The following is a 24185-nucleotide window of genomic DNA, read 5'->3' as shown; positions in this document are numbered from 1 at the left end:
CGGCATTTCCGGTGTCGGATTGATAGGACGATTTTTCGATTTTCGGACACCAAAGCTCGTCGCGGCGCGTATGGCTCATCTGATACTTGATTAGACTTGGGAAACGCGAGGCTAACCGTGGTGTAGACTTCATATTTCCAAAAATCCACTACAAAGAGAGGAATGGCGGGGCGCGTGGAAGCGCCCTCCAATCAAGTGTTATTCAAGAATTTTGATGTCGTTGAACTCTCTACCTCTGGAGCTCCTGCTTCAGGTCGTTGAGTACCTGGATCCAGCCGACATTGTCCGAAGCCGAAGGGTACGCGTTGCCAGCGTCTCAGCGTTAAGGGTCCATTTATCTTGACAGCAGACTTTGCATCTCAAGTCTCTAAACGATGGCGCGATATTTTCTCCTCCGATGCGGTCATGACCTCCGCTCTGCGCCAAACGCTTGAGTTTCTGAATATCGAAGACAAAGATGTGCAGGAAGCTGCGGCAGAGGCGATGTCCTATTTCCGATGGCAACATGGTCTGCAGCATTGCTGTCCTGTCAAGAAAGCCTTTATGCCGTGGCCAAAAAACATTGAAATGTCCCATGAAAGTTTCCTACAGTTCGCGACGGCTGGTCTACTACATACGTGGCGTTCATCGGATTACAAACGTAGGTACAATGGATTTAGATCCTGAAGAGGATGCGATTTGGACCAAATATTACGACCACAGAGCATACATTGATCTTTGGACCGAGGAATTTGCGATACCTGGGACCATGGAGCTCTATGTTTCCGATCGTTATGTCATGAAGATTACAGATTGGTTCGGACAGTCCATCAAACCGAGGTAAGATGACATGATATATTATCTTGTCCGCGTCATCTAACAGTGGTGCCAACAGTGTTCTGAGCATGTGGGACGTACACTCATTATCAGGAGACAATACAGTATACTTTCCTCGTCTTCCCAACCAGAGGTATATCATAAACTAGTCCTTGTTGATATGAAAGAAAAACAAATGTACCTGATCTCCATTATGGTTCTGAGCTCAGACGACGACATCCAAGAAATAGGCAGCTTCTCCAACCTGTGGTTATGGCACGTCGATCCGAATGAAAACACCCTACTGACATTCGAGATCGACTGGAATACTCATCCGCCGGAGGTGCAGCATACCAAGTGGACAATTACTGGGCAACTTCTCGAGAGAAAAGATTTCCGCCTATCGCTACCGGGTGGTCGTCCCGTGGACAAACGAGAACTCTATAGCCCATTATTCGAGAAACAATGCATCTTTGGAAACAGGACAATCAAAAATGAGACTCCATAGATCTGGCGGCGATTTTAGGTTACAAACGAGATACATAGGTGCTGTAGTTTTCTCATGCGGCACTCCTTCGCGCAAGAGGAAGCTCAAGGATCCGAGCTAATCGAACTTTCATGCTGGCAAAGTGGCCAGCAGTATATTCCTCCTGCATAGTAGGAACATGGAATATTAGCGGTCGACTGACAGTGCGACTCTACTCGACACTGCATTTGGCAACCGACATAGGATTTTGAAAGCATTGGTAACAAAATTGATACAGACCCAGTACTCATATGAGTAGGTAGTAGTCATCTGGTTGATAACCGGGTCAAAAACCGTCTGGGATCGACTTTGGAATCGGAAGTGTCTGATGGTTTGTTCAATTGTCCGTTTGACTTTTTTTTTTAAAAAAAAAAAAAGGAATCCCAGGGAGTAGTAACTTGAGTGACTCTAGTATTCTTGTTCTACAAATGTTATCTGCAAGTTGGTGTGATCGCGCGGCACTTAAACTAGAGCTAGTTATCCGGATGGATTTCCAAGGTTAGGTGGCTTGCCTCCACCACAAGCCCAAAGTATAGGTACGAATTTGCGATAACTACCTAGATCCATCGCCCGTCTCAATTCAGGAGAAATACTGAAAATCCTTTTGAACTTTTGACCTTTGAAAAGTGAAGGCATCTGTGACCGTTTTCTGAAGTTCTTTATTGATAATTGAAGCGATTTTAATACATGCTTGCCAAAATACTACTTGAATGAGTCCCTAACTAGCAGGATTGATTTCTGACTTTCAATCCGAATCATCATCATGGGTGTGTCGGCCAGCCAAGTAGCCCCTGAAGCGGCGTCTTTGCTGCTCGGAGGAGTTTTCAATTCTCTCCTTCCCGGCCTTCGTCTCGACAACGTGTACGTTAAAATTATATTTAATCTGAACAGGATATACTGTTGAGACTAACAGCTGTGCAGAAAAAAGTGGTATACCAGTGAGGAAGCGCCCGACGGGCAAGTTCATTCCAGGATGTGCTATGATATTATCGGTTTTCTGCCTTTGGAGCTCCTGCTGGAGGTGATAGAGTATCTAGATCCGGCCGACGTGGTCCGAAGCCAGAGGGTATGCATGGATTGGTCCGCGTCCCCCGTTGTCCAAAAAAGTCACTCCTGCTTAAATCGGAGCTTTTCTAGGTGTCGAAAAGATGGCGTTCCATTTTCTCATCCGATGCAGTCATCGCAGCTGTTTTGCGCCGAACGCTTGCATTTCTGAATGTAGAGGGCGCCGACATACGGGAAGCTGCGGCAGACGCGAAGAACTTCTTCCGATGGCAACATGGGTTGCAGCATGGCCTGCCCATCAAGAAGGTCTTTATCCCGTGGCCCGAAGGACCGAACCAACCCAGAGAAGTTATATACCGTTCGCGCCGGCTCTACTATTACTTGGATGACTTTCACCGTGTCGACGAAGTCGGAATGTTAGATTTCGAGACCGGAGAGCATTCGATTCTTGATGACGAGGCAGCGGATTTGACTGGACAAGGTCTCTTCTATTATCCCGTGGACCTTCTCGTGTCTGATCAATATGTCGTCAAAGTTACGGATTGGGTCAGAGAGGATGGGGACGTAGAAACTAGTCCAGATACTGGTCGACGTAATATGTAAGCGGTCGCCATATCTTGCTTTGTCGGTGCCATCTAACAGTGACGTGTCAGTGTTATGTCAGTGTGGGATGCGCAAAACCGAGAACGCCGTACAACAGCTCCGTTTCCGGACCAAGATGGCCTGATATCGTTGAGAAAAGACAAACTAGTCATTGCTGATGTGGGATGGAAACGACGCCATTCCATCTATATTCAAGATCTGGGCACGAATCAGTCCAAGCCAATCGAATTCCGTGGCTTGCAGAATCTATGGTTATGGCACGTTGATGCGGATGCGAACATTCTGGTAGCATTTGAGATCAACTGGGACATGCACCCGATAAATGTACGGCAGATCAAATTCACTTTGACTGGGCGACTGCTCGACAGCAAACGGTTTCGCCGATCGCTTCCAGATGGTCCTGTCGACAAGTCACGATTCAAACGTCCAACCCTCTCCAGGGTTTGCACCCTTGGTAGCAAGTCCATACGGCGCCTGCCGTATGGAGATTACGACGGGACTACTATAGACCTCGTGTATGACTACGCCACTGACAAGTTCAGCATCCGACAAAATGAATTTACGCCCTTCTGCTTCAACAGAGAGAACAGCATTTGTACATCACAGATTGCTTACGATTGGTTACCGTGGCACGGAGCGCTGGCGATCTCCAACGCTGGTAACAATACCAGGACTATACGCCCGTATCGGTTGCACGCCGGGGAGGTCGCTCTTTATCGCAGCTATCGTCCGCGTTATCGTCCGGACTATCATCCGGGAATTTCCGCGCAGACACCCAAGTACTGGTGGACGGAGTATACATTTTTTGCCCTGCCCTTTGGAGACCGTGAGGTTTTTGGCGTGGCCAGCGAAGACGGCATCCAGGTGTGGTTTTTCAACCCAAAGTTTACCCCCGACCTTCCGGGCGCGGAACCTTTCTTGCCGATGCAGGAGAGCGGATAAATCAGCAAATATGGCCGATCCGGGAATGCACCTTTCTTCCTCGGATCCATCCAAGGAATGTACCAACGTTCATCCAGGAAAATGGCATCTCGCACGAAACTGCTCTCGTCCCAAGCTCGGGCGCAATTGCAATGCCAAAACAGACATCGCAGGACCCGCGGTAATCACTGACTTCTTAAGGGCGATACGAGGTTTGTTTGAGTAGCTCTCCATCTTCAGTCTCAGGGCAGCGCCATAGGAATTCTATCGGTCAAAGGCGTCTGAACGCTCCTGCAGGCAAAGGCGGGACCGGCAGGGCTTCTTCTCAAGTGCCCCTGCATTTCAGTGAACCCGCATTTCAGCTGTTAAGTGACAGTACGGCACGGGCTGACACTGGTCGTGTTGCTGCTGGCATGACCAATAGAGTGTTGACGAAACGCACGGTAGAGTAAGGTATGGAGCGACCAGTAACTTTATCAGTTAAAGACCAGAATAGCTCAATGTTTGATTCAGAGTCGTTTCAGGTTCCATCGCTAGACTGGTTTCTCTTCCGAATTTGGGACTTGAGAGAGATCAATGTCCAAGTTGTTGTGCCTCCAGATTTCTCCATCTATATATATTTGTCGATTAAGTTATGCCAGTTGGTGGTAGAAACCTAGAATCTCCTCGGCCTAGTTAGCCTTGGTGAGGCGGATTCCTGAGTTCATTTTGATAGGTCGCTCGTTTCATGTCAGAAAGCTCACGGGACTCTCTTTTTTTAACTTCATCTAAAAGGTGAAATGTGACGAGTTCTCTTCATGGTAAATTGAAATATAAAAGAGCGTTGATCGAACTGCAAATCATAACGCGTACCCTAATTAGATCCCGCCGGTCGGTCTTGAATCTTACCCTAACCAGAAGTGACCGCTATTCTTTCGAGCACATGAATGGGTTCATCTGCCAACCACGTAGGCCCTATACCGGAAATTCAGCCACCACCAGGGGCACTTTTTGGTTCTGTTGCCCCTCGCCGTCGTCGCGGCAGGTATGTCAGATTTGATACAGAAGGATCATATTTGATTGAAGAACACAAGGCGGCTAATCGCGATGCAGACCTGATGCAGGTCAACAAGGAACAAATCAATGGCAGGATATTAGGAAAGTGTCCCTGGGACACGTTCCGTCCAAGAAATTCTGTGATATCGTGGGCTCTTTGCCTCTCGAACTCGTGCTTCAGATTGTCGAATACCTAGATCCAGCAGATATTGTCCGAAGCCAGCGGGTAGGCATTGCCCGTTGTTTTTCTCGGTTTCGCAACTTGAAGGGTCATTTTCGTCTTAACTGGGAACTGTCTTGAAAAGGTCTCGAAACAATGGCGGTCCATCTTCTCGTCTGATCCGATCAGCAGACTTGTTATTCGCCAGACGCTTGCGTTTCTCAACATCGAGGGCAAATCTGACGTCGCTGTGGCCAACGAGACGGCCTATTTTCAATGGCGACATAGTCTGCAGTGTGGCTGGCCCATTAGGAAAGTCTTTATCCCATGGCCAGAACCAAAGACATGCCCCAAGACAATCATGTATCGTTCTCGACGACTCGTCTATTACACAGAGTTGGGTAATGTCCGTGGCAGGGTCGAAATGTTGAACTTGGAGGCTGGGGAGAGAACGAAATGGATCGAACAAGAAGAAGGACGGCTCAGTTCCGTGGAGCTCCTCATGTCTGATCGTTATGTCGTTAAGATGGCCCAGAATCGCAGACTCTCTAGGTATGAAGACATGATCGTCGTGCTTTTACTACCCTTGTGAGCATCATGTACTGAACATAAATGCTGGACAGTTTCCTGACCGCGTGGGATATGCACACATCACTGCCATGCGCATCAACCGGGATTCCTGATCCCGATCCCACCCCACACAAGGGATCTATCAGCAAGGACAAAGTTGCCATTGTTCGCTGTGATGTCAAGAAAAGTGCTGATCGTGTCTACATTTGGGATCTAAGCTCGAATCACGTCCGATATATAGCTAGCCTCTCCAATCTCTGGCTGTGGCACTTGAACGCGGAAGGGAACAATCTAGTGACATTTGAGATCAACTGGGATGCACAGGGTGGAGAGGTACAGCAAACCAAGTGGGCGTTGACGACCGGGCAACTCTTGGAGCGTAAACGTCGTCGCTTGCCAGTACCACTCCGTGCGAACAGATTATATCTCAGACAGTTGTATTTTTCCCGATGGCAATATTACAGAATTCACACCCTTGCCAACAACACAACGATCAATCGTCTGCCTTATGGACACGAGAATGGCACAATCGATCTCATGTACGATCAAACGATTGACAAGCTGAGCATCCGGTTCAACGACTGCATCCAGCCTAGATTCCAGGGACTCCACCAGTATTCCACGCTTCTCACTCCCCGGATTATCTACGAGTGGAATTCCAATCTCAGACGGATCGAGATCTTTGACGCGCTCAACCAGTCCGTTATCACCACGCCCCAATACCGGCTGAATCCTCTAGAGGCCGCCGCTTTGGCCGCGCAGTATCAATCGAGGGACAGACGTGCTAACAGGGAAAAACATTTCTTTCTACCTTTTGGCGACCCCGAGGTCTTTGGCCTGGCTAGCAATTATGCTGGCATTCAGTTGTGGATCTTCAATCCCGATTTCACACCAGTGTTTCCGGTGTGGACCTTGCAATAGACATCATGCAGAGGAGATGTGGATGAAACTCGAGCATCTCTCTAACCTACGACGACATAACCGCCAAGGTGTCCGAACTCACCAAAGGAAAATGACTATTATGCGGAAAACCCACGCACTCAACTGAGTGCTGGAGGCACTTACACAGTCCCGTTCCTCCAATTAATGAGCATCAAACGGGCCCGACCGCGTCATACACTGCACATACTAAAGTCGCAGTACTCACTCAAGCGGCACCAAAAGTCCGAGTCTCGATGGCTGGTTATGAAATTATAGAGCACCTCTTCAATACATAAAGGCGACTCAAAGCCAACCAGATCTGATTTCCTATCAGATACTGTACTACCACACCAGAATTACTCCTTCCTCCCTCATACATACCAACTTCCCAAAGTACATAGACCAAAAACATAAAAGCAGACAAACCACCGATGATACATCAATGCTTATACATAACACAAAAACAAAGACATCACAGTCGATTTGATTCAGAAAGGGGTATAATAATAATATCCCAAGACCAACTCGATGAGAATAAGAGAAGAGAGAAAAGAGAAGAAAAAAGAGAGATGAGACGAAGGAATGATATCGGTCGTAACTCGTATCGTAACAGGAACAGTAGATGTTTAGTAGCCGGTCCACGCGCCGGGTTGCTGCGGCTGCTGAGGCTGTTGTACCGGCATGGAGCCTGCTGCCGTGGCGGCAGCAACGGCAGCGGGTGACGGCGACGGCCAGGTCGACATCATGTTGATATTCATGCCTGGCTGTTGCTGTTGCTGAGGCGGTTGCGCTTGTTGCTGCTGCTGATGCTGCTGCTGCTGTTGTTGTTGCTGCTGCTGCGCCACGTACATGGCCCGCGCGTTGTAGCTGTTCATTGCCGGCATGCCCTGTGGCAGCGTCGCTGTTGGCATCTGTGCGCCCATTTGCATCGCTGCCGACATAGCGACTTGCTGTTGTGTGACCGGCGGGCGTGGGCGTGTACGCGGCGACTGTTGAGGTGGCTGCTGTTGCTGCTGCGGGAACTGATGTTGCGGCATCCCCATCGGTGTGCCGGGATGCTGTGGCTGCGGTTGCGGCTGCGGAGGGGGTTGTCCCCACATCTGCGGCGTCGGAGGCGGCGGCTGTTGCGTTGGGTAGCCGTATGGAGTCGGAGGTGCTGCAGATGTGCGCATGCCCGGCCGACCGACGGTCTGCATCGGCGACGACTGTGCAAGCGCGGCGTTCTGCTGCGGCGATGGGTGCGCATGCGGGTATCCCGGCGCCAGCATCTGCGTTGGCTGAGACATCATGCCTCGCTGCTGCGGAACCTGCCCGGCATTGGCCGGCGGCATGATGTTGTTCGTGTTGTTGTTGCTGCTGGCCGAGACGTTAACCTGCGGCGACTGCAGCGTCTGAGTAGCAGACGCGTCCGCCGGCGCTTCAGGGATCGGGTTCTCCCGTGGCATGGCGTAGAACTCCTGCAGGTTGTTCTGTCGCAGCCTGCGCTGCGCGTTGAGGACCTTATTAAAGTCTACGGTGTGGGAGGCCTGGTTGAGAATCTCGGCCGCGTTGCTGGGCTGCGTGCGGTCCTGGTACGGCTGCCCCGTCATCTCCTGCCGTGGCCGCGGCATCGAGCTGTACTCGCGCAGTCGCGGATCGTCCGTGTTTGGCGACAGACTGACCACGGGAAGTGGCGTCATAGCAGCTGTCGAGCGGCCGAGACCGGGCGGCAAGTGGGACACGCCGTCCAAGTTACTGTAGACCACATCACCGTGACCCAGCGATTGATACATTCCCGCATTCGCAGCCTCGATGGCGGCCGCATCCCGAGCTTTCGAACCACCGGGTCGCTTCTCACCAGCCAAGTCATCCTCCGTGAATCCTTGCTTCCTGGCCTTGCTCTCCCAGTAGTCGTCTCGGACGCGTCTCCCGTTGACAATAACCCGGCTGCCGAACTGCCGGAACATGGATCGCGCCGTGACAATCGCAATTTGTCGGGATCGGTATGAGTACGGCAAAATATCCTGTTGGATCAGATCATCCTTCTCGTCTTGGCTGGCGATAATCTTATGCAGCGACCGGTTCTTGTTGAACAAGAGGTATGAATCACGGTAGCCCAGCACACGGGCACATTCAGTCGCCAGCATGAATAGTTTGTCGCCGCGGTGGGCAACGCGGAATGTTCGACATTTGTACTGGCGATTGTCCTTTAGGTAGCCCAGCGCATCGACCTTCTTCTCGCCGGCTTCGTCCCATTCCTTGGGAAGGTACTCATCCCCGCCCTCGTTGAGCTGATCCGTCGTATGGTCCCGCACGGTCGGAAGGGCCTTGACCGTAGACTTTGTCGGAGTCGAGCGTGGAGGCGGCGAGGTCTGGGACGGGGGTGACGCGGCGCTTCCCTGCTGCTGGGGTAGAGACTGCGATGACATCTGCGGCGTTTGCGAATTATTGTGCGCTGGGGCCAGCGCGCCATTGCCCGGCGGACGAGGGTGCTTTGGTGGACGGCCTCGTTTTCTTCGCCCGTGATCATCTGCGGAAGTCAGCCAAGAAAGACGCGCGCATCGAGAGCGACCGTACCGTCGTCATGATCGCCCGTGGTCACCGATCCGGTCTGATGTTCGGGGGAGCGACTACGCTTCACGCCGCGCGGGCTCGACGTCGGCTGCGGAACCGACAGGGTCGCGGGATCTATCCGATCATGTTAGCAGGATGATTGATACGATGCAATGCGAATTAACCCCGAGGAGCGAGCCAGCGAGCGACGTACCTGTGTTGGCGCTCAAGGCCGCGGGATTAATCGTTCCGGATCCGTCCACACCCGCGCTGGAGTCGGTGCCGTTCATCGGGCCGGCAGCGACGGCGTGCGACGTGGTGTACATGATCGCAGCAGGCCAACAAGCACAACCAATGTGATGCTTGTCGATGTTTTGCCGGAAAGTGTAAATATCGCGTGTTGGCGTTTCCAGCACCGCGGTTCGGGTTCCGGTTACGGATCAACAACGGAGCGGCGCGCACAGCCGGGGAATGCAAGTGGAGGTTCACGGAGGGTGGACAGGACGCCAATCCGAGATGAAATGCGAGAGGTGGGTAGTCATGCAGAAGAGCGGATGGTAGGATTGCCCCCCAAGCTGGATGAAAAATACTCCGTACGAGTGCTCCGTATGGTCGCGCGATCGTAAAGTAAATTGTTTAGCAAAAATGGATTGGGGGCGTGCGAAATTGCGCCGAAGCCGAACGAGAAAAACGAGAAAATAGCCAGTCCAGGAGGGGCTGAGCTTTGTGTGGCAACGCTGCACCGCCACAAAAGCTGACTCAGCACTCTTGTCCAGTTGACTTCCTCGTGGTCCGGAGATAGAGGGTCTCAGATTAAGTAAGTAATTGGAGGTCGGAGCGTGCCGTAGTGGAGTCTGGGAAAAGAGCAGGGTCTTGGAGTCTGGGTGTGTGGGGGCGGGTAAATAAGGGAGTAGAGGGAAGGAGCTTCAGAGGGCAGGAGCCGCTCAGCTGGAAATTGCTCAACGAGCTGATTACGTACTGGACCGACCGGCTGCTCATGGAAGGCTGGAAAGGAGATAGAGTTGAACCCTAGCCAGCTTCTCCAGCAAATGACTCACAGCTGTGCCGCTCCACACCAGCTTAGGAATTATCACATGCACCTCAGCACTAGTAACCACTAGTATAGTACAGCCGCCATGGATGAGAAATCCAAAAACTCTTGCCCAAATCAGACTGCTCAAGTCTATCCTCGTTCCCGTCATTCCTGCTGGATACATCCATGCAGTCCATGGACAAAATTGGGAATTCACTACAGCCTAGAGGAGCCATATCAGCCTATGAGAGGCTCTTCAGCCGCATCGTCCGTCCCAATCGGGCCATCCTTGGGAAAACATGGAAGGCACGACGCCGGCCACCACCAATCAAAGGGAATGGAGAGGATCCTCGTGACGACCACCACTTGCCGGACTTTCCAGAAATTGGCAAATGTGCAACAAAACGGGTAATTCGCTGCCGGTCTGGACTGCTGTTCGCTGTTTTGGGTAGGCGCCTGTGCGTCATGGGCGTTCAGCCTTTCCACTTGGATTTCATCGTTGGGCCGGGATCCAGGTTCGGGAGGACTGGAGGCAGGATCATGATTGCACACTGATCATCGCCCAATCTTCCAGAGTGGTGAATTTTAGTGGCATTTTTCTTCCCCGAGAGAGAACTGCCGACGCCAACGGCCACTGGGAGCAAGCCGGGACACTGCAATCAGACCCGCCAACGGCCTGAAACGCGGTGCAACTACCCACCGACCAGACCATCTGCCGGCTTGGTGTAGCCTAAATTCCCTGTTACCAATAGGCTCAGTAGCGATGGACAGGGATATGGAAGTCAATCGCACTAACCTAGCTCGACTTCGCAGCGGAGGCATGTCTGTGCGAAGGATCTAAGGGCCGGCGCCAGGATAGCTTCCCACAAGTTGTGGGGGCAGCAAAGTCTAATGCCGCCGAGGGAGTCGTGGTACAGCCTGGTAACATCATTGAACGCGACGGCTAAGAGCAGACCGACCCGTTTAGGCATTCGGTGAGAGCACCCCCTGTCGAGACTTACTCCAAGGGTTCCGTCATGTCAACCGGTGAGTCGGTTTGAGTTGAGAAAGCCTAGCCAATGACAGCTCCCACGAGCTCTATATGATAGAAGGGTTAGATGGCATCGGCCGCAAACTTGCTGTGACACATGTGTACACCATACATCCCGTTGAGCCAGAGACCAGGCGGCATCTTCCGCATTCATATCAATTCATCATCCTCATCATCCCAGCCAAGCTGCTGATAGATCGATTCCCCGCTCGTAGTCGTTTTCCCCTTAACCGGAGTATCCGGCACCGGCGCCATCGTCGGGGACGCCTGCCGTCGTGGTTCGAGCGGTGTGTCTTCGATGGCGGCGCGATCGGCCGACCCACGAGACGGCGTGTCTTGGACAGTCGTGAAATCACCCCGCCGACGCATGTCCTGGAGGGCGCGTTGTCGTACCGTCGAGGCCGGGACCATATCCACCTCGCCGTCATTGTTCGGGGATGTGCCGTGTACCGGGCCAGGCCGCTTCAAGGACGGCGACTCGCGCCGCGCGGGCCCTTCCGGAACATCCCTCGTCCTCGACCCTTTCGGGGTCGCCATCACCTGTACGCCCTGACTGGAGGCGTTGCGCATAGGATTTTTGCCCTTCTTCGCGCTGGTGTTGCCGCTGACCCTCTTCGCCGCGGAATCCGCCATCTCCCTTGCGAACAGCTCGCGGTTCGGCTTGCGAAGGGCCTCAATGGCCGCCTCGAGCTCCTTCTTCTGCGCCATCATCGCATTGATCTTCTTGAGCCGCGCCTCCTGCTGCTTCGCAGCCGCCTCCAGGTCGACCTCCCGTGCCTCTACTCGACGAGGCACCTGGATGCCGCCCCGGACGCTACCGTGAAGCGGTGGTAGCGATGGCTCGCGCGATTCACCGCGTTTGAGATCATGCGCGGACGGCGCCGTGCTGGACCGGACCAGAGACGGATGCTTCCGCTTCGTAGCCGCCTCCTTTTCCTCTGTGAGAACCCGCTGTAACGTCCGACGGGACTTGTTGGGCTGTTGCTGTTGCTGCGGCCGTTTCACAGCCGCTCCAGGAGGCGGCTTGGAAGCAGATGGTTTGGGTTGCGGCGGAGGGCGCGTAGGCGACGTATCGGTTGGTCCTCCCAACTTCTTCTTGATGGACTTGCACTGTTCCGGGAGCCGCGAGGCATAGAACGGGATGATCACCTCCGTGCAGTAGTCTCGGAGCATGTCCCGCTCAGTGCCCTTCGGGTCCTGACTACCAGCGCTATCCCTGCCCGTGTCAGTGACCACGGGATCATCTGTGACGGCATGCCAGATGCACAACCGGTCGACAAGCAGCTCAAGCAGGACATTCAACTCGGGCTGTTTCTTCTTTTTCGACTGGCTCGACGATCCATCATCAGCAGGATTCGCCGCGCCGTCGGAACCGGCAATGCCCTCTAGGTAAATCGTCTCCAGAATGAGCAGAATCTGCAGCTGCGTCTCGCGCAGTCGCAGATCAGAAATATACCGCTTTGCGTCGTCCTCCTTTCTAGCCCCAGTAGAGTCCACGTTGTGTCTGGCCTTCCACCACTTCCGGATGAAGTCGTCTTCTTCCGGGTATAGGCCGTTCTTGCCGAGCTTGTTCTTTTTCTTGCTCTTTCGCTTCTTCGAGCGAGAATCGTCCTCCGAAAGGACAAGAGCTACGTCATTAACCTTACTCGGCAAAGTCTCTTTGTACTTCAGATCCATCTTCTTTACAGGAAGGATCATATTGCGGTAAAAGGCGGCAAGTTCCCGAGGGTTGCTGCCATCCTCCGACTCGAACGCCCTTCGGCACCGAGTCAAGGGACCTTTGGCGAAGTAGGCAAGAGAAGTCTTGATCGTAGTCAGCAACATCAGCAACACTATACTAGACAGAGAAAAGTATACCTTTGAAATGTAGAGCGCCTCGAGATACTGCGTCTTTAACCCATCAAGCAAACTTTCCCGGTCAACGACCGCATTCTCTGCCTCAGCACCCCGCTCCTGCTCATCCGCAGCCTCCGGGGGAGTTTGAAGCACTCCGTTCGATGACTCTTGCGCAGCATCTCCCGGGCTCTGACCCTCAGCCCTCGCATCCTCCTCTTCAGTCTCATCACTCTGTTTCTCACACCCAAACACCACCTTGACATCGAACTTGGAGAGCCTACCAAGCCCTACGACATCAACAGCGGGAGGAGGATCTACCCTCGCAGCCTCTCTCCAGTCACTCCCCTTAGCCTGCACCTCACTCTTCGTCTCCCTGTGCAACCTGCTCTTCGCCGCAACAAGGACATCCCCCTCCCCAACATCCGGCGCCAGCTTCGTCACCGCATAAACACCATTCTTCACACGCTCCACAACACAGATTGTCCCCGCGGAGACCTCCCTAGCGGCTAGGACGGTAGTCCCAGTCGCAACGGAAAGACTCCGCTCCAGCGCCGGATTTGACGTCGCGAAGACATGCCCGGATTTCACCGGCGTTGACGATGGATCAAGCCATGTTAGCGGTAAACTTGCGCGGGACAGCTGAGTGAGGGGTTCAAGATTGAGCGTTTGGTTGTTCGAGCCCTTTGTAACAGGGTTAATAACAGTTTGCCCATGACGAGGGGTTTTTTGCGTGCCCGCACCTTGATAGAAATCACCTGGGACGAAAAACTTGAAATCCCAGCATTGAAATCACTATCATCAGTAGTGCTATTATCGTGCGAGAGTTTGCGTTTCTTCACGGCGGGCCCATCAATATCGAGATCGAGTCGGGGGATTGCACCGACAACGGGGCTTGGACTCGCAGATTTGACAACGGAAATAGAAGCCATTTAACGAGTAGCGAGCATGATCATCGTGGATTTCGAATAGTGTTCTGTCTGTAGAAAATTCTGATCGTGACCCCGTACCAATTGACCGAAATTTGTACTCTACGGAGTATTCTGTCTACTGAGGCTACACGAGGCAGACTCCATGCACCGCGTCCGTGTTCGCGTCACGTGCCTCATATCATCAACTGCGATCTTCAACCAGCCCTTGTTTTTCTTGTCTTTGACAAGTTACGGCTTAAAGTATCGCTCCAGACAATTTAGTTCGTCAGAGATCAGATTATAACCACAATGTATTCATATTCCCGCCTATGGCGTCTCTTCCGAAAGACCTTGTATCAACATACAAACCAAACATCAAACCATCAAAGAAATCTCTAACCAAATGTAAAGCGCTCCTCAAAACGCCAATCTTCCAATGCCAAGTGGTATCACATGTTGAATTTCTTTTGGGCCGGTCCTCTATTCCCCAGACAGGACCGAGCGGCAACAAATCACGTCGTGAACTCTATTACATCAGTGCTTTGAGTTGTTGAAAACAAAGCATGTCGTCAGATCGTCATCACAGAAACCAGAGGGAAGATTTTGGGCTCATTTAGAACTTGAGCTCCTTGGGCTTCTCCCAGGAGAAGCTCTGGTTCGTGAAGTGCCCGTTCTTGGCCGTCTGGTAGTAGATGGGCTTGGCCAGGTCGAGCTCCTGGACGATGACACCCGGGCGCAAATCGAAGTTGTTGCGGATGATCTCGACCAGCTCGGCCGAGGTCTTGGACGAGGTGCCGTAGGTGTCAACGTAGATCGACAGAGGCTCGGCAACACCGATGGCGTACGAGAGCTGGACGAGCACTCGACGGGCCAGCTTGGCGTGGACGAGCGACTTGGCAATCCAGCGGGCAACGTAGGCCGCCGACCGGTCGACCTTGGAGTAGTCCTTGCCGGAGAAGGCACCACCACCGTGAGCGCCCCAGCCGCCGTAAGTGTCGACGATGATCTTACGGCCGGTCAGACCGGCGTCACCCTGGGGTCCACCAATGACGAACTGACCCGAAGGCTGCAGGTGGTAGACGGTCCGGTCATCCAGCAGCTCGGCAGGGATAGTCGGCTTGATGATCTTCTCCTTGAGCTCCTTACGAACTTGCTCGGTGGTGACGTCGGCGCTGTGCTGAGCCGAGATGACAATGGTGTCGACCCGCAGGGGCTTGACGGCGCCGTTGTCATGGGCGTACTCAATGGTCACCTGGCTCTTGGTGTCGGGCCGCAGCCACGGCAGGGTGCCGTCCACGCGGGCCTCCTTCATGGCGCGGTTGAGCTTGTGGGCGAGCACCAGCGTCAGGGGCAGAAGTTCCGGAGTCTCGTCGGTGGCATAGCCAAACATGATACCCTGGTCACCAGCGCCCAGCTTCTCCAGGGCCTCGTCGTAGTGCAGACTCTGGGCAATTTCGGGCGATTGTTCCTCAATGGCCACCAGGACGTTGCAGGTCTTGTAGTCAAAGCCCTTGGACGAGTCATCGTAGCCAATGTCCTTGATGGTGTTTCGGATAATCTTCTGGTAGTCAAGCTTGGCCTTGGTAGTGATTTCACCAAAGACCATGATCATACCTAAAGAATAGTCAGTTATGCACAATCAATTCCGTGGGCGCGATCAGCTTACCAGTCTTGGTGGCCGTTTCGCAGGCGACCTAAAATTGCGCAGGAATGTTAGGAACCTGGAGCCTGCATGATTTGACTGCAATTCGTACCTTGGAGAGAGGGTCTTCCGCCATGCAGGCATCGAGGATGGCATCGGAGACCTGGTCACTACGACGAACATGAGAACAACACTCAGACACCTTTCAAGCCTGAAGAACCTACCAGATCTTGTCGGCATGACCCTCACCAACCGACTCGGAGGTGAAGAGGAAAGTCCCCGTAGGGAGATTGCCGTTGACGCTGCCCATGGTGGATTGCGAGAACAAGGAAGACGGTGAGACGGTTCACTGAATGGCAAATTCAAGGAAGAGAGATCTACAGACGCTGTGCTCAGGGGCAATGGGCAAAAACAGTGAGGAATGAGAGGGGAAACTTGAAGCCGAAATTTGGCGGCGGGGAGCTAGAAAAACCGTTCAATCAAATCGGACTCCGATGGCGTAATTCGTGCCCGGCAAAGGCGGTGAGGAGAGTTTTTTTGTCAAAACCCTCCGATCTCGATGATGTAAGCACGCTTATGTAATGACCTCACCCACTGCAATCGGCGATCGGCAATTTTATACGGGAATGGAAGAAAGCTTGATCGAGCTGTGAAACTTGCAGGGCTCGGTATATTCTGTCCTTGTCCGTCGCCATGTCCAAGTTCGGAGTCCTGGTGATGGGCCCTGCCGGCGCAGGGAAGACGACTTTCTGCAATGCGCTCATTCAGCACCTGCAGGCCGTGCGCCGGAGCTGTTTCTACGTGAACCTGGACCCCGCCGCTGAGGAGTTCAGCTACGAGCCGGACCTGGATATCCGGGAATTGATCACATTGGAAGATGTCATGGAAGAGCTGGAGCTGGGGCCAAATGGCGGGCTGATCTACTGCTTCGAGTTCTTAATGCAAAACCTTGATTTCTTGACCAAGGCGCTGGAACCGCTGAGCGAGGAGTATCTAATTGTATTCGACATGCCGGGTCAGATCGAGCTGTACACACATGTACCTATCGTGCCGAACTTGGTGACGTTTCTCAGCCGGCAGGGTCCACTAAATATCTCATTGTGTGCCGCGTATCTCCTTGAGAGCACGTTCGTTATCGACAAGGCAAAATTCTTTGCCGGCACCTTGAGCGCCATGTCCGCGATGATCATGCTCGAGATGCCACACATCAATATCCTAAGCAAGATGGACCAGATCAAGGAGATGATTGGGCGGCGAGAGCTGAAGCGCTTTGTCAACGTGGATGTGCAGATGCTGCAGGAGGACACTGGCGACGATGACCCGTCAGATCCGTTGTCCAAGGAGTCGCTGATGAGCGGCCGGTCGTTTAAACGCCTCAACCGCGCGGTTGCGCAGCTGATCGACGATTTTAGCATGGTCTCCTTTTTGAAGCTCGATATCAATGACGAGGACAGTGTGGCCGCCATTCTCAGCTACATTGACGACGCCATTCAGTTCCACGATGCGCAGGAGCCACGTGAACCGAACGACCAGGTTGAATTGGAGGAGAACGACTGAGTCATACGACAGCCGATTATACATGGTTGAGTTGAAAAGGTTCACCATCCGCTCTACTCGGCAGCGCAGAATATTGGCCGCGACGTGCCGAAGGCGCACCACGCGCACGCCATTGCCGCCCGGACAGCCTTTAGGATAAGCACAGGCTTCCGATTCTCAGAACCGTCTTCATCCAGCAGAGACGGACTTTGTGCACATAAAACAATCAGGACACTGTATATCTCCAAATCAATCCATAATACAAACCGATCCCATCCGTCATAAAACATTCATAGACATTTCGCGCTCATTTCAAATCACGGGAAAAATTTCACCCATACCGATTATAATATTCTCTCCTCTTCCATCCATCCGTCGCCCCTGCGGTATCCCTCCCCTCTCCTTCCCTCAGCAACGCCGCCATCAACTCCCCGGCGAACCTAATAAGCACTCCGACAACCCACCTCACCTCTGTCAACGCCCTCTCCAACCCCACCTGATACGCATATAACCCAAACACCAACACCGCCGACCAAAACACCAGCCGGAAGAACAGCGTGACCCAAAACACAATCACCCGTCGCGCGTAGTCCAGGATCCGTAATGAGATGTACAGCGCGAGGAGCGTGATCAGCACAGGCAGGAGATCTGCCGTAGAGGCCGACGACGAGAGCAGGGAGGATAGTGGGTGGATGAGGTAAGGATCGATGTAGTTTGTTCGCAGGTCGAGAAGAGATGCAGTAAGATTCTCCGTGTGAAGAATGGAGGAGACGATGTTACGGAGGGAAGAAGAGGATGTAGTTGACTGGGTTTGTGTTCGGAGGAAGGTGGATAGGTTTTCTGTTTGTTTTGGTCAGTTTTGGCCTGGAGAGGAGACGTTTGGAGGCGGTAACGGGACCTTGTAGGAAGTCCATGCTGCTCTCTTGACAAGCGATTATCCCGAATAAATATGGTCAGAGTCAGGGCAAAAGCATCTGGATATGCAGTCCCGCTGCCATTTACCCGTGTTGGAGGTTGTTGACGGCGTTCAAGTTCAGCGCGTGAAGTACGAGTACAGGTTGGCCAGCAGCTCAATACTCAGCGCGCAAAACGAGGTTGCGAGCGAGGTAGACAACCTGCTCGTCAATTTGAGCACTTTGCGATCGCACGAACCCTAGTAAAGATAGGGCGACGAGCATCAAAATTAGTCGGAGGTCAAACAAACGCGATTATCACACCATTCAAGCTTTACTTCGGCGCGCGCCCTTTCTGCCGACTGCCATGACAACGATTACGTAATCACTCATCGACAAGAGAGATTCGGAGAAGGTAGATTGAATAGATGGATGGAGAATGAAGACGACTGATGATCATCGCATTAGACGTCTATGCCAATAGGCCCGTATGTGTATGTACAGAAAACACCACGCCTCCCAAGAAATCGCAAGATCCAAACTCCAACTCCGGTGCAATGAATGGTCGTCGAGGACCCCAAGTATATTGTACAGAACAAGAAGCAGAAAATCGATATGTTCAAGAGACAAGGACCACCGAGCAACGCACCAGACGGATGGGTCATGCAATCAAACATCCGGAAAAATGGGCATCGCATCATGTACATAGGTGGGTAATATTACGGACTCATAGTCATGTCATCGCTTCGCGAACTAGAAGGCACACCGACGATAGCACGAAGGTCCTTGCGCGCAGCAAGGATTTCAGCTTCCATCTGCCGCATCTGGAGGAGAGCATCGTCCCTGGGAAAGATCAGCATGACTTGTTCAAACGGAACATTAGGGTAAGGAATCATACCGGTCAGACTGCAGTTGCGCCACCTCGCCTTGCGCCTTATTCATCAGCCCCACGACTTCTTCCATCTCAAACTCTGCTTCGCGGAGTCCCTTCTCCAGCTGCTTCACGCGTAGCTCCAGTTGCTCGATCTGAATAGCTTGACTCAGAGGAATAGCTTCGCCCGACGTCGTCTGATCCAGACGTGGCGATCGACCGCCGGCAAATGGTGACGATTCAGGCCGCGGCGACAGGGACAGAGGGTTCTTGATGCCCGTACGAGCCCGAGTAAGATTTGCATTGTGGCTGTCTTTGAGAGACCTGACCTCCTCTTCGTGCTTCGCCATTACCTCCTCGGAGTGTTGTTGGGCGACCATGAGCGCCTCCTCCAGAGTCTTGAGCTTGCTCTGCATGTCGTTGATCCGCATCGCGGACATCTTCTGCTCGCGATCTCCTTTGGTGATGGTGTCGGCCAGCCGTTCACGCAGCGCTCGGTTCTGGTCCAGCCGCTGTCGGACTTGGCTGGCCACGTGCTCCGCGCGGCTCAGAGACTCTGGCGGGTTGCTCGCGGCCGCGGCTTCCAAGTCTGCCTGCAGCTGATTGTAGGCGGCTTCCAAAGACGCGGACGCCGCCTGCATTTGGCCTTCATCGTGCTCCTGCAGCAGTTCGCGCAGCGACTCGGTCTCCTGCTCCGCACGGTCCAAATCCATTTTGAGGCCTGCAAGTCCCTTCTCACACTGCCATTTCTGCTCCAGGGCATCGTCGGCCCGTCGGCGTAGGTGATTGACCTCCTCCCGGAGGTTGCGGACCTCCCTCTCATAGCCATGCTTACGCGGCGGCCCGGGCTGCTTGGCCCGTTCCAACTCCATCTCCAAAATAGTGATCCGTTTCTGGGTCTCCCGCGCCTCCATCGCATGACGGGAGAGGAGATACTTAAGCGTCTGGTGGAGGGCGTCTCGCTGAGCTTCGACGTCCTTGACTCGTTCGGCCAGCGATTCCTTGGACTCGCCGCGATCCCGATTCGAAACAGAGTTCGACCGTGACAGGCTCCCGCCGGGCTTCATCGGCCGCCGGGCTAACGAATTCGACCGCGACAGACCGATCATCGAGTTTCGCGGAGAACCGCTAAATCCTCCTTCCTCCTCGGCAATCGCACTGATGCGGCCCTTTGAGTGCGACAGAGTAGGGATGACCTCATCCCGAAGGTGATCCCGCTCATTCCGCAGTTGTTCCAGTTCAACTCTCATCCCTGTCAACAGATCTTCAAAATTGTCCTTGAGCTGTCGCTCTTCTGCTAGTTTCCGCCGTGTATCCTCTAGGGCGGTTTCCAATTCTTTAGTCTTCGATGCCAAATTTGATACTTCGTCTCGCTCCCGACGGTACTTTGAGTTGTTGTTAGCAACGGGCATATGAAAGAGATTCGTGAATAGTCTACGAACCTGTTGCACTTGATTCTCCAATATTTGTACGTGTGACTCGCAGGCCATTCTTTTGGACCTTTCCTCTTGCCACCTCTGGCTGAGCTCGACCTTCAACTGGGCGCGTTCTTGCTCAGCCATTCGCTTTACCTTGTCAATGTCCTCACTTTTTGTCCCATCGCTCGCCGACCGAATGATGGAGCTGGACCCAGAGTAATCCGAGAAGTAATCGCTGGACCGCCGCTCGCCCTTAACCTCTTGCTGCAAGCGCTCCACCAGGTCTTCCAGTTCCATCTCCCTCCGGATGGACCCCGCCAGCTCCGCGCTGACCTCGCGCAGCTCTTTCTCGAGGTCGGCCACGGCCGAAGACAGATCTCGACTCCCGGCGCCATTGCCATGCATTGATCCTCTCGATGTTCCAGCGGGAGGGACGGGAAATCCATGCAGGCTCTGGTCACCGACTTTGTACGGCGAGCCGGGGAAGGGCTGTGCGAGCGGCGAGGGTAGGGGGGAGCGGCCAGTGTCGCTGATTTCGGTGCTGGTCGATTCGGCGCCGGGGGACGACGCGGTTTTCCAGCCGAAAAAAGACGTGATTTTATTTCCGGGGGTCTTGGGTGGCTTATTCGTTTCCGCGGAACCGGAAGGCATACTGGGCGGCTCGATATTGAGCGGCGGCGGTCGGTTCGAGGGAGGATGTAAAGCCATGGTCTCCGACCGCTTGTGACTTAAAGGCGGCGTAGCCGGGACCACGGGAATGATCGGTTCGCTGGCAAGACGGGTATGGACAGGGGTCCCATGCGGCAGGTAATTGGGGTCAGACGGCGCGTCGTCTGCGAACCGAGGGCCGCGGGTAGTTTGAGGCGGGGATGGGAAGAAGAAGGATTGGCCACGAAGATCACTAAACAAGAGACATGCTTGGTTAATTGGGCCGGAACAGGCAAGAATCGACTAACATGAACCGCTAGGAGTTTTATATTTTTGGCATACGTCTTTGAAGGTTGCCCATGGGATTTTCTTTCTTTGACTGCGGAGAAGGGAACGGGGACTGTACCGATTCAAGTGGTCCCTCGGAACCAAGGGCGACGTTTCCAGCACGGTGTCGAGCTCACGAGCTCCGGGAGAGACAAAGGGTGTCGATAACCCTTGCGGGTGAGGGCGGATCAGGGGAGCTGCGTCCGGCGGTAAAGGCTTCTTGTGCACGGGGAAACCTGGAGGATGAGGAACCTGCAACGATGGCACGCTATAGGAACTCTGCCGGCGATGGAACAGGGAAGACGAGAAGCCAAGCAGAGGAGCGATTGGCGGTGGACTGGTACTCTCCATGCTTTGGCGACCAGAATTAGGGTCTGTGAGTTAGACTATTGCCCAAACGGTCGCGGGCGTGAAGCATCGGTCACGGCGTTCTCCGCCGTCTCTTCCAGCGGCAGTTCGCCCGGATAGGGGGGAGGCTGGGGAGCTAAGGCAGGATCGTCAATGGCATGGTTCGAGCCCCGAGGTCCAAGACGGCCAAAGCGAATGATCGATAAGAAAAGAACCAGGGAGAGGAGCGGGAAAACGGCTTGGAAAGCCCAAGATAGGAGATTGCCAAAAGGGGGGCACTCTTAGGGCCGAACTTAGGGCTTCGAGGATCCGCCCGGGGCTTGGGGCCGTCATGAGCTCTGGCCAATCCGCGGAAAAGAGGCGCGGCCGATCCTTAAGAACCAGAAATGATTGGACAGACAAGATTAGCAGAGGGGCCTGACCTGCATGAGGTTATGAACGCTCAGGGGGCCAAGGGGTTGGAGGCTTGTGAGTGGCTGGAACTGCTTATCCATTCTCATACCTTCCGCGGCGGGGATTGGTCGAGCGGAATCTTGGCAGGGAGCTTACATCAGCAGCCTGGACTCGGCTGTCCGCCAAAACCCTCTCCGACTCGTGCCTGTGCCTGTCCCTGCATGGGCTTCGTGCGCCGCCGTTGAACCAAATGTGTTTTGCATGGCCGCTAACATAGATTAGTCCTGCGAATAGCGAGCGAATCTCCTGGCTCTCCGCTCACCGTCACATCTCCATGATAATCTCCAGCTCGCTTGTCATGAATCATTGATTAATTGGCCATCAGCAACTGGGAATGGATAAGCGCTAATCTTTCTCCAGACCCGCAGTGACACCATATTGCTCCGTGCTGCCGATCGATATGTGGAACTAATGGACAGCGGAACAGTTGCATTCTGCCGCCGTATGCGCTGAAATCAATGAAGTTTGGGTAGATACTCGTGCTTAGCCGAGAGTTCTCTGCTCTGTTCGTTTTTCTACTCTGTTGAAACGGAAGAGTTCAGGAGCTCAAAAGCGGAAAGAGTAGCGATGAAGGAAAGCGCAGCCCGCGCTCCTGCCCAGGACGATCCTGAGCCGGACAGCTTGATGAGTATGCAGAGAGCCTCGAAAGATGATACAGTAACATCACTGCAAATCATTCGTATACGTAGTATCGTTATTGGATGCTGGCATATACTGAACGCAAAATCTCTCGCTTCTTTCGTGCTCGAACGGCGCCAACACGCCAGCAATGCGACCGCTATGCGGCGGAGCTGACCAAGGCCTCGAGTGTGATGCCCGCTCCGGTCCAGGGCGATCACAGCTACACCGTGCTGTGTACCGTGGAGGACCATATCGAGGTGGTCTCATTCCGCGGCCCGAAACACACGATCAGCGATGTAGATATCCTCCTGGCGCGCGATGTGCACGGCGACTTGGTGCCGTCGATTACATCCCATAGGAGGGTGGGAGATCGGTTGGATGGCTGGCTTCATGTCTACCAGATGTCCTACCGCAGCGGAATGACCCTGTATCAAGCCCTGCGGCTTAGCACAGAGGAGTTGCGAGTGACCAAGTCGAAGCATCACTGTTTCATGAAGGAGCTGGCTAAGTTACTAGTGACCACAGATCCTGCGGTTCCGGTGGACGACACGTGGGGCTGACACCACGCAGGTACTTCGCACGTGGCTGGAGGAACCCGGCGGTCATGGACAAGCAATCTCTTGCATCCAGCGAGAGGATTACTCGCCAGAGCCTCATCGAGCTGAGCGAGGCCCTATATCGGTTCCCGTACTTGCGTGAATTTGTGTGTAAGCTGCAGGAAAAGCTGCCGATGCTATATAGCATGGGTTATTCTCAGGTACTCCTCCACGGCGACCTGTCGCTGACAAATGTCCTCGTCGAACCAACAACATTTTGCATCAGCGGCCTGGTTGGCTGGTCGTACAGCTCAACGGCTCCCTTTGGGTATGAGATGGGCTTTATGCGGAAGATGGCACACATCTTCAACAGCGATGGGCTCGACTTTGCCTACCGCGATGACCTAGAAAAGACCTTTTGGGCCGAGCTATTTGAGCAGATGGGCATCATCGATCTTCCCACGCGCAGCGCCATCCGGTACCAGGCCGAGGACGCCATGCAGATTGGCCTGATGACGTCTAACTACGTGGCCATGAAGACTGACGGTGGACCTCTGCAGTTTATGGGTGTCAACGGGCCTGGATGGATGGAGGTGTGGCTTCGCTGACAATCCTTATGATATATTTTTGATGTATTACTTCCCTAGCTGCTGCATCCGTTTATGAGTGCGTTTGTTTTGTTTCAAGATGCATAATGTCTAATGTCTAATGCGACTTATACGCATTCAGCCTTTCCCAGCATCGAAGCTCTACGTTCAAAGACTCATCGAACGGCAGTCGCAGCGAAACTAACACGTCTGGGAAAAATGACGAACCCAGACATTGATCTCATTGACAGCAATATGAACATGACGGAATCAACTAAAATTCCAACAGAACTCGCCAACCAGATGCATCAGGAAGAAGAGGTCATGAAACGTATCAAGGACATACACCGAAACCAGGTATCCGAGCGCTAAATAGCCAGATGTTCATGAAATCGACGCATGAAGCTAAAAAGAGCCATGCCAAAACCCG

General features: G+C 53.5%; 11 protein-coding genes across 11 annotated transcripts; 5 read left to right on the top strand and 6 right to left on the bottom strand.

Moving 5' to 3' along the window:
* Window positions 1–2084: 2084 nt before the first annotated feature.
* Window positions 2085–3871, top strand: VTN49DRAFT_7662 (uncharacterized protein; the record flags this gene model as incomplete). The annotated part of the gene is made up of 4 exons (XM_069415956.1): window positions 2085–2182; window positions 2243–2387; window positions 2459–2925; window positions 2980–3871. 4 exons carry the CDS (start codon window positions 2085–2087, stop codon window positions 3869–3871), a joined length of 1602 nt encoding a protein of 533 aa, XP_069272023.1.
* A 905-nt stretch (window positions 3872–4776) lies between these two features.
* On the top strand, window positions 4777–6536 carry VTN49DRAFT_7661 (uncharacterized protein; the record flags this gene model as incomplete). The annotated part of the gene is made up of 4 exons (XM_069415955.1): window positions 4777–4874; window positions 4943–5111; window positions 5191–5597; window positions 5669–6536. The coding sequence occupies 4 exons, from the start codon at window positions 4777–4779 to the stop codon at window positions 6534–6536; spliced, it is 1542 nt and encodes a 513-aa protein (XP_069272022.1).
* A 626-nt stretch (window positions 6537–7162) lies between these two features.
* VTN49DRAFT_7660 (uncharacterized protein) lies at window positions 7163–9394 on the bottom strand (the record flags this gene model as incomplete). The annotated part of the gene is made up of 3 exons (XM_069415954.1): window positions 7163–9045; window positions 9093–9203; window positions 9283–9394. The coding sequence occupies 3 exons, from the start codon at window positions 9392–9394 to the stop codon at window positions 7163–7165; spliced, it is 2106 nt and encodes a 701-aa protein (XP_069272021.1).
* Window positions 9395–10574: 1180 nt separating this feature from the next.
* Window positions 10575–11072, bottom strand: VTN49DRAFT_7659 (uncharacterized protein; the record flags this gene model as incomplete). The annotated part of the gene is made up of 3 exons (XM_069415952.1): window positions 10575–10754; window positions 10806–10831; window positions 10898–11072. The coding sequence occupies 3 exons, from the start codon at window positions 11070–11072 to the stop codon at window positions 10575–10577; spliced, it is 381 nt and encodes a 126-aa protein (XP_069272020.1).
* Window positions 11073–11281: 209 nt separating this feature from the next.
* Window positions 11282–13896, bottom strand: VTN49DRAFT_7658 (uncharacterized protein; the record flags this gene model as incomplete). The annotated part of the gene is made up of 3 exons (XM_069415951.1): window positions 11282–12934; window positions 12989–13648; window positions 13708–13896. The coding sequence occupies 3 exons, from the start codon at window positions 13894–13896 to the stop codon at window positions 11282–11284; spliced, it is 2502 nt and encodes an 833-aa protein (XP_069272019.1).
* A 308-nt stretch (window positions 13897–14204) lies between these two features.
* On the top strand, window positions 14205–14429 carry VTN49DRAFT_7657 (uncharacterized protein; the record flags this gene model as incomplete). Its single annotated transcript, XM_069415950.1, has 1 exon — window positions 14205–14429. One exon carries the CDS (start codon window positions 14205–14207, stop codon window positions 14427–14429), a length of 225 nt encoding a protein of 74 aa, XP_069272018.1.
* A 59-nt stretch (window positions 14430–14488) lies between these two features.
* Window positions 14489–15827, bottom strand: VTN49DRAFT_7656 (uncharacterized protein; the record flags this gene model as incomplete). Its single annotated transcript, XM_069415949.1, has 4 exons — window positions 14489–15489; window positions 15542–15569; window positions 15630–15687; window positions 15742–15827. 4 exons carry the CDS (start codon window positions 15825–15827, stop codon window positions 14489–14491), a joined length of 1173 nt encoding a protein of 390 aa, XP_069272017.1.
* A 383-nt stretch (window positions 15828–16210) lies between these two features.
* On the top strand, window positions 16211–17074 carry VTN49DRAFT_7655 (uncharacterized protein; the record flags this gene model as incomplete). Its single annotated transcript, XM_069415948.1, has 1 exon — window positions 16211–17074. One exon carries the CDS (start codon window positions 16211–16213, stop codon window positions 17072–17074), a length of 864 nt encoding a protein of 287 aa, XP_069272016.1.
* Window positions 17075–17384: 310 nt separating this feature from the next.
* VTN49DRAFT_7654 (uncharacterized protein) lies at window positions 17385–17967 on the bottom strand (the record flags this gene model as incomplete). The annotated part of the gene is made up of 2 exons (XM_069415947.1): window positions 17385–17893; window positions 17952–17967. The coding sequence occupies 2 exons, from the start codon at window positions 17965–17967 to the stop codon at window positions 17385–17387; spliced, it is 525 nt and encodes a 174-aa protein (XP_069272015.1).
* Window positions 17968–18665: 698 nt separating this feature from the next.
* Window positions 18666–21561, bottom strand: VTN49DRAFT_7653 (uncharacterized protein; the record flags this gene model as incomplete). Its single annotated transcript, XM_069415946.1, has 4 exons — window positions 18666–18789; window positions 18845–20202; window positions 20260–21136; window positions 21290–21561. The coding sequence occupies 4 exons, from the start codon at window positions 21559–21561 to the stop codon at window positions 18666–18668; spliced, it is 2631 nt and encodes an 876-aa protein (XP_069272014.1).
* A 1151-nt stretch (window positions 21562–22712) lies between these two features.
* VTN49DRAFT_7652 (uncharacterized protein) lies at window positions 22713–23776 on the top strand (the record flags this gene model as incomplete). The annotated part of the gene is made up of 2 exons (XM_069415945.1): window positions 22713–23140; window positions 23203–23776. The coding sequence occupies 2 exons, from the start codon at window positions 22713–22715 to the stop codon at window positions 23774–23776; spliced, it is 1002 nt and encodes a 333-aa protein (XP_069272013.1).
* Window positions 23777–24185: the final 409 nt, after the last annotated feature.

This window comes from Thermomyces lanuginosus (genome assembly GCF_041956635.1).
Source record: "Thermomyces lanuginosus strain ATCC 200065 unplaced genomic scaffold VTN49scaffold_7, whole genome shotgun sequence".
Classification (NCBI taxonomy): domain Eukaryota; kingdom Fungi; phylum Ascomycota; class Eurotiomycetes; order Eurotiales; family Trichocomaceae; genus Thermomyces; species Thermomyces lanuginosus.
This window is presented reverse-complemented; position numbering and strand designations above follow the sequence as displayed.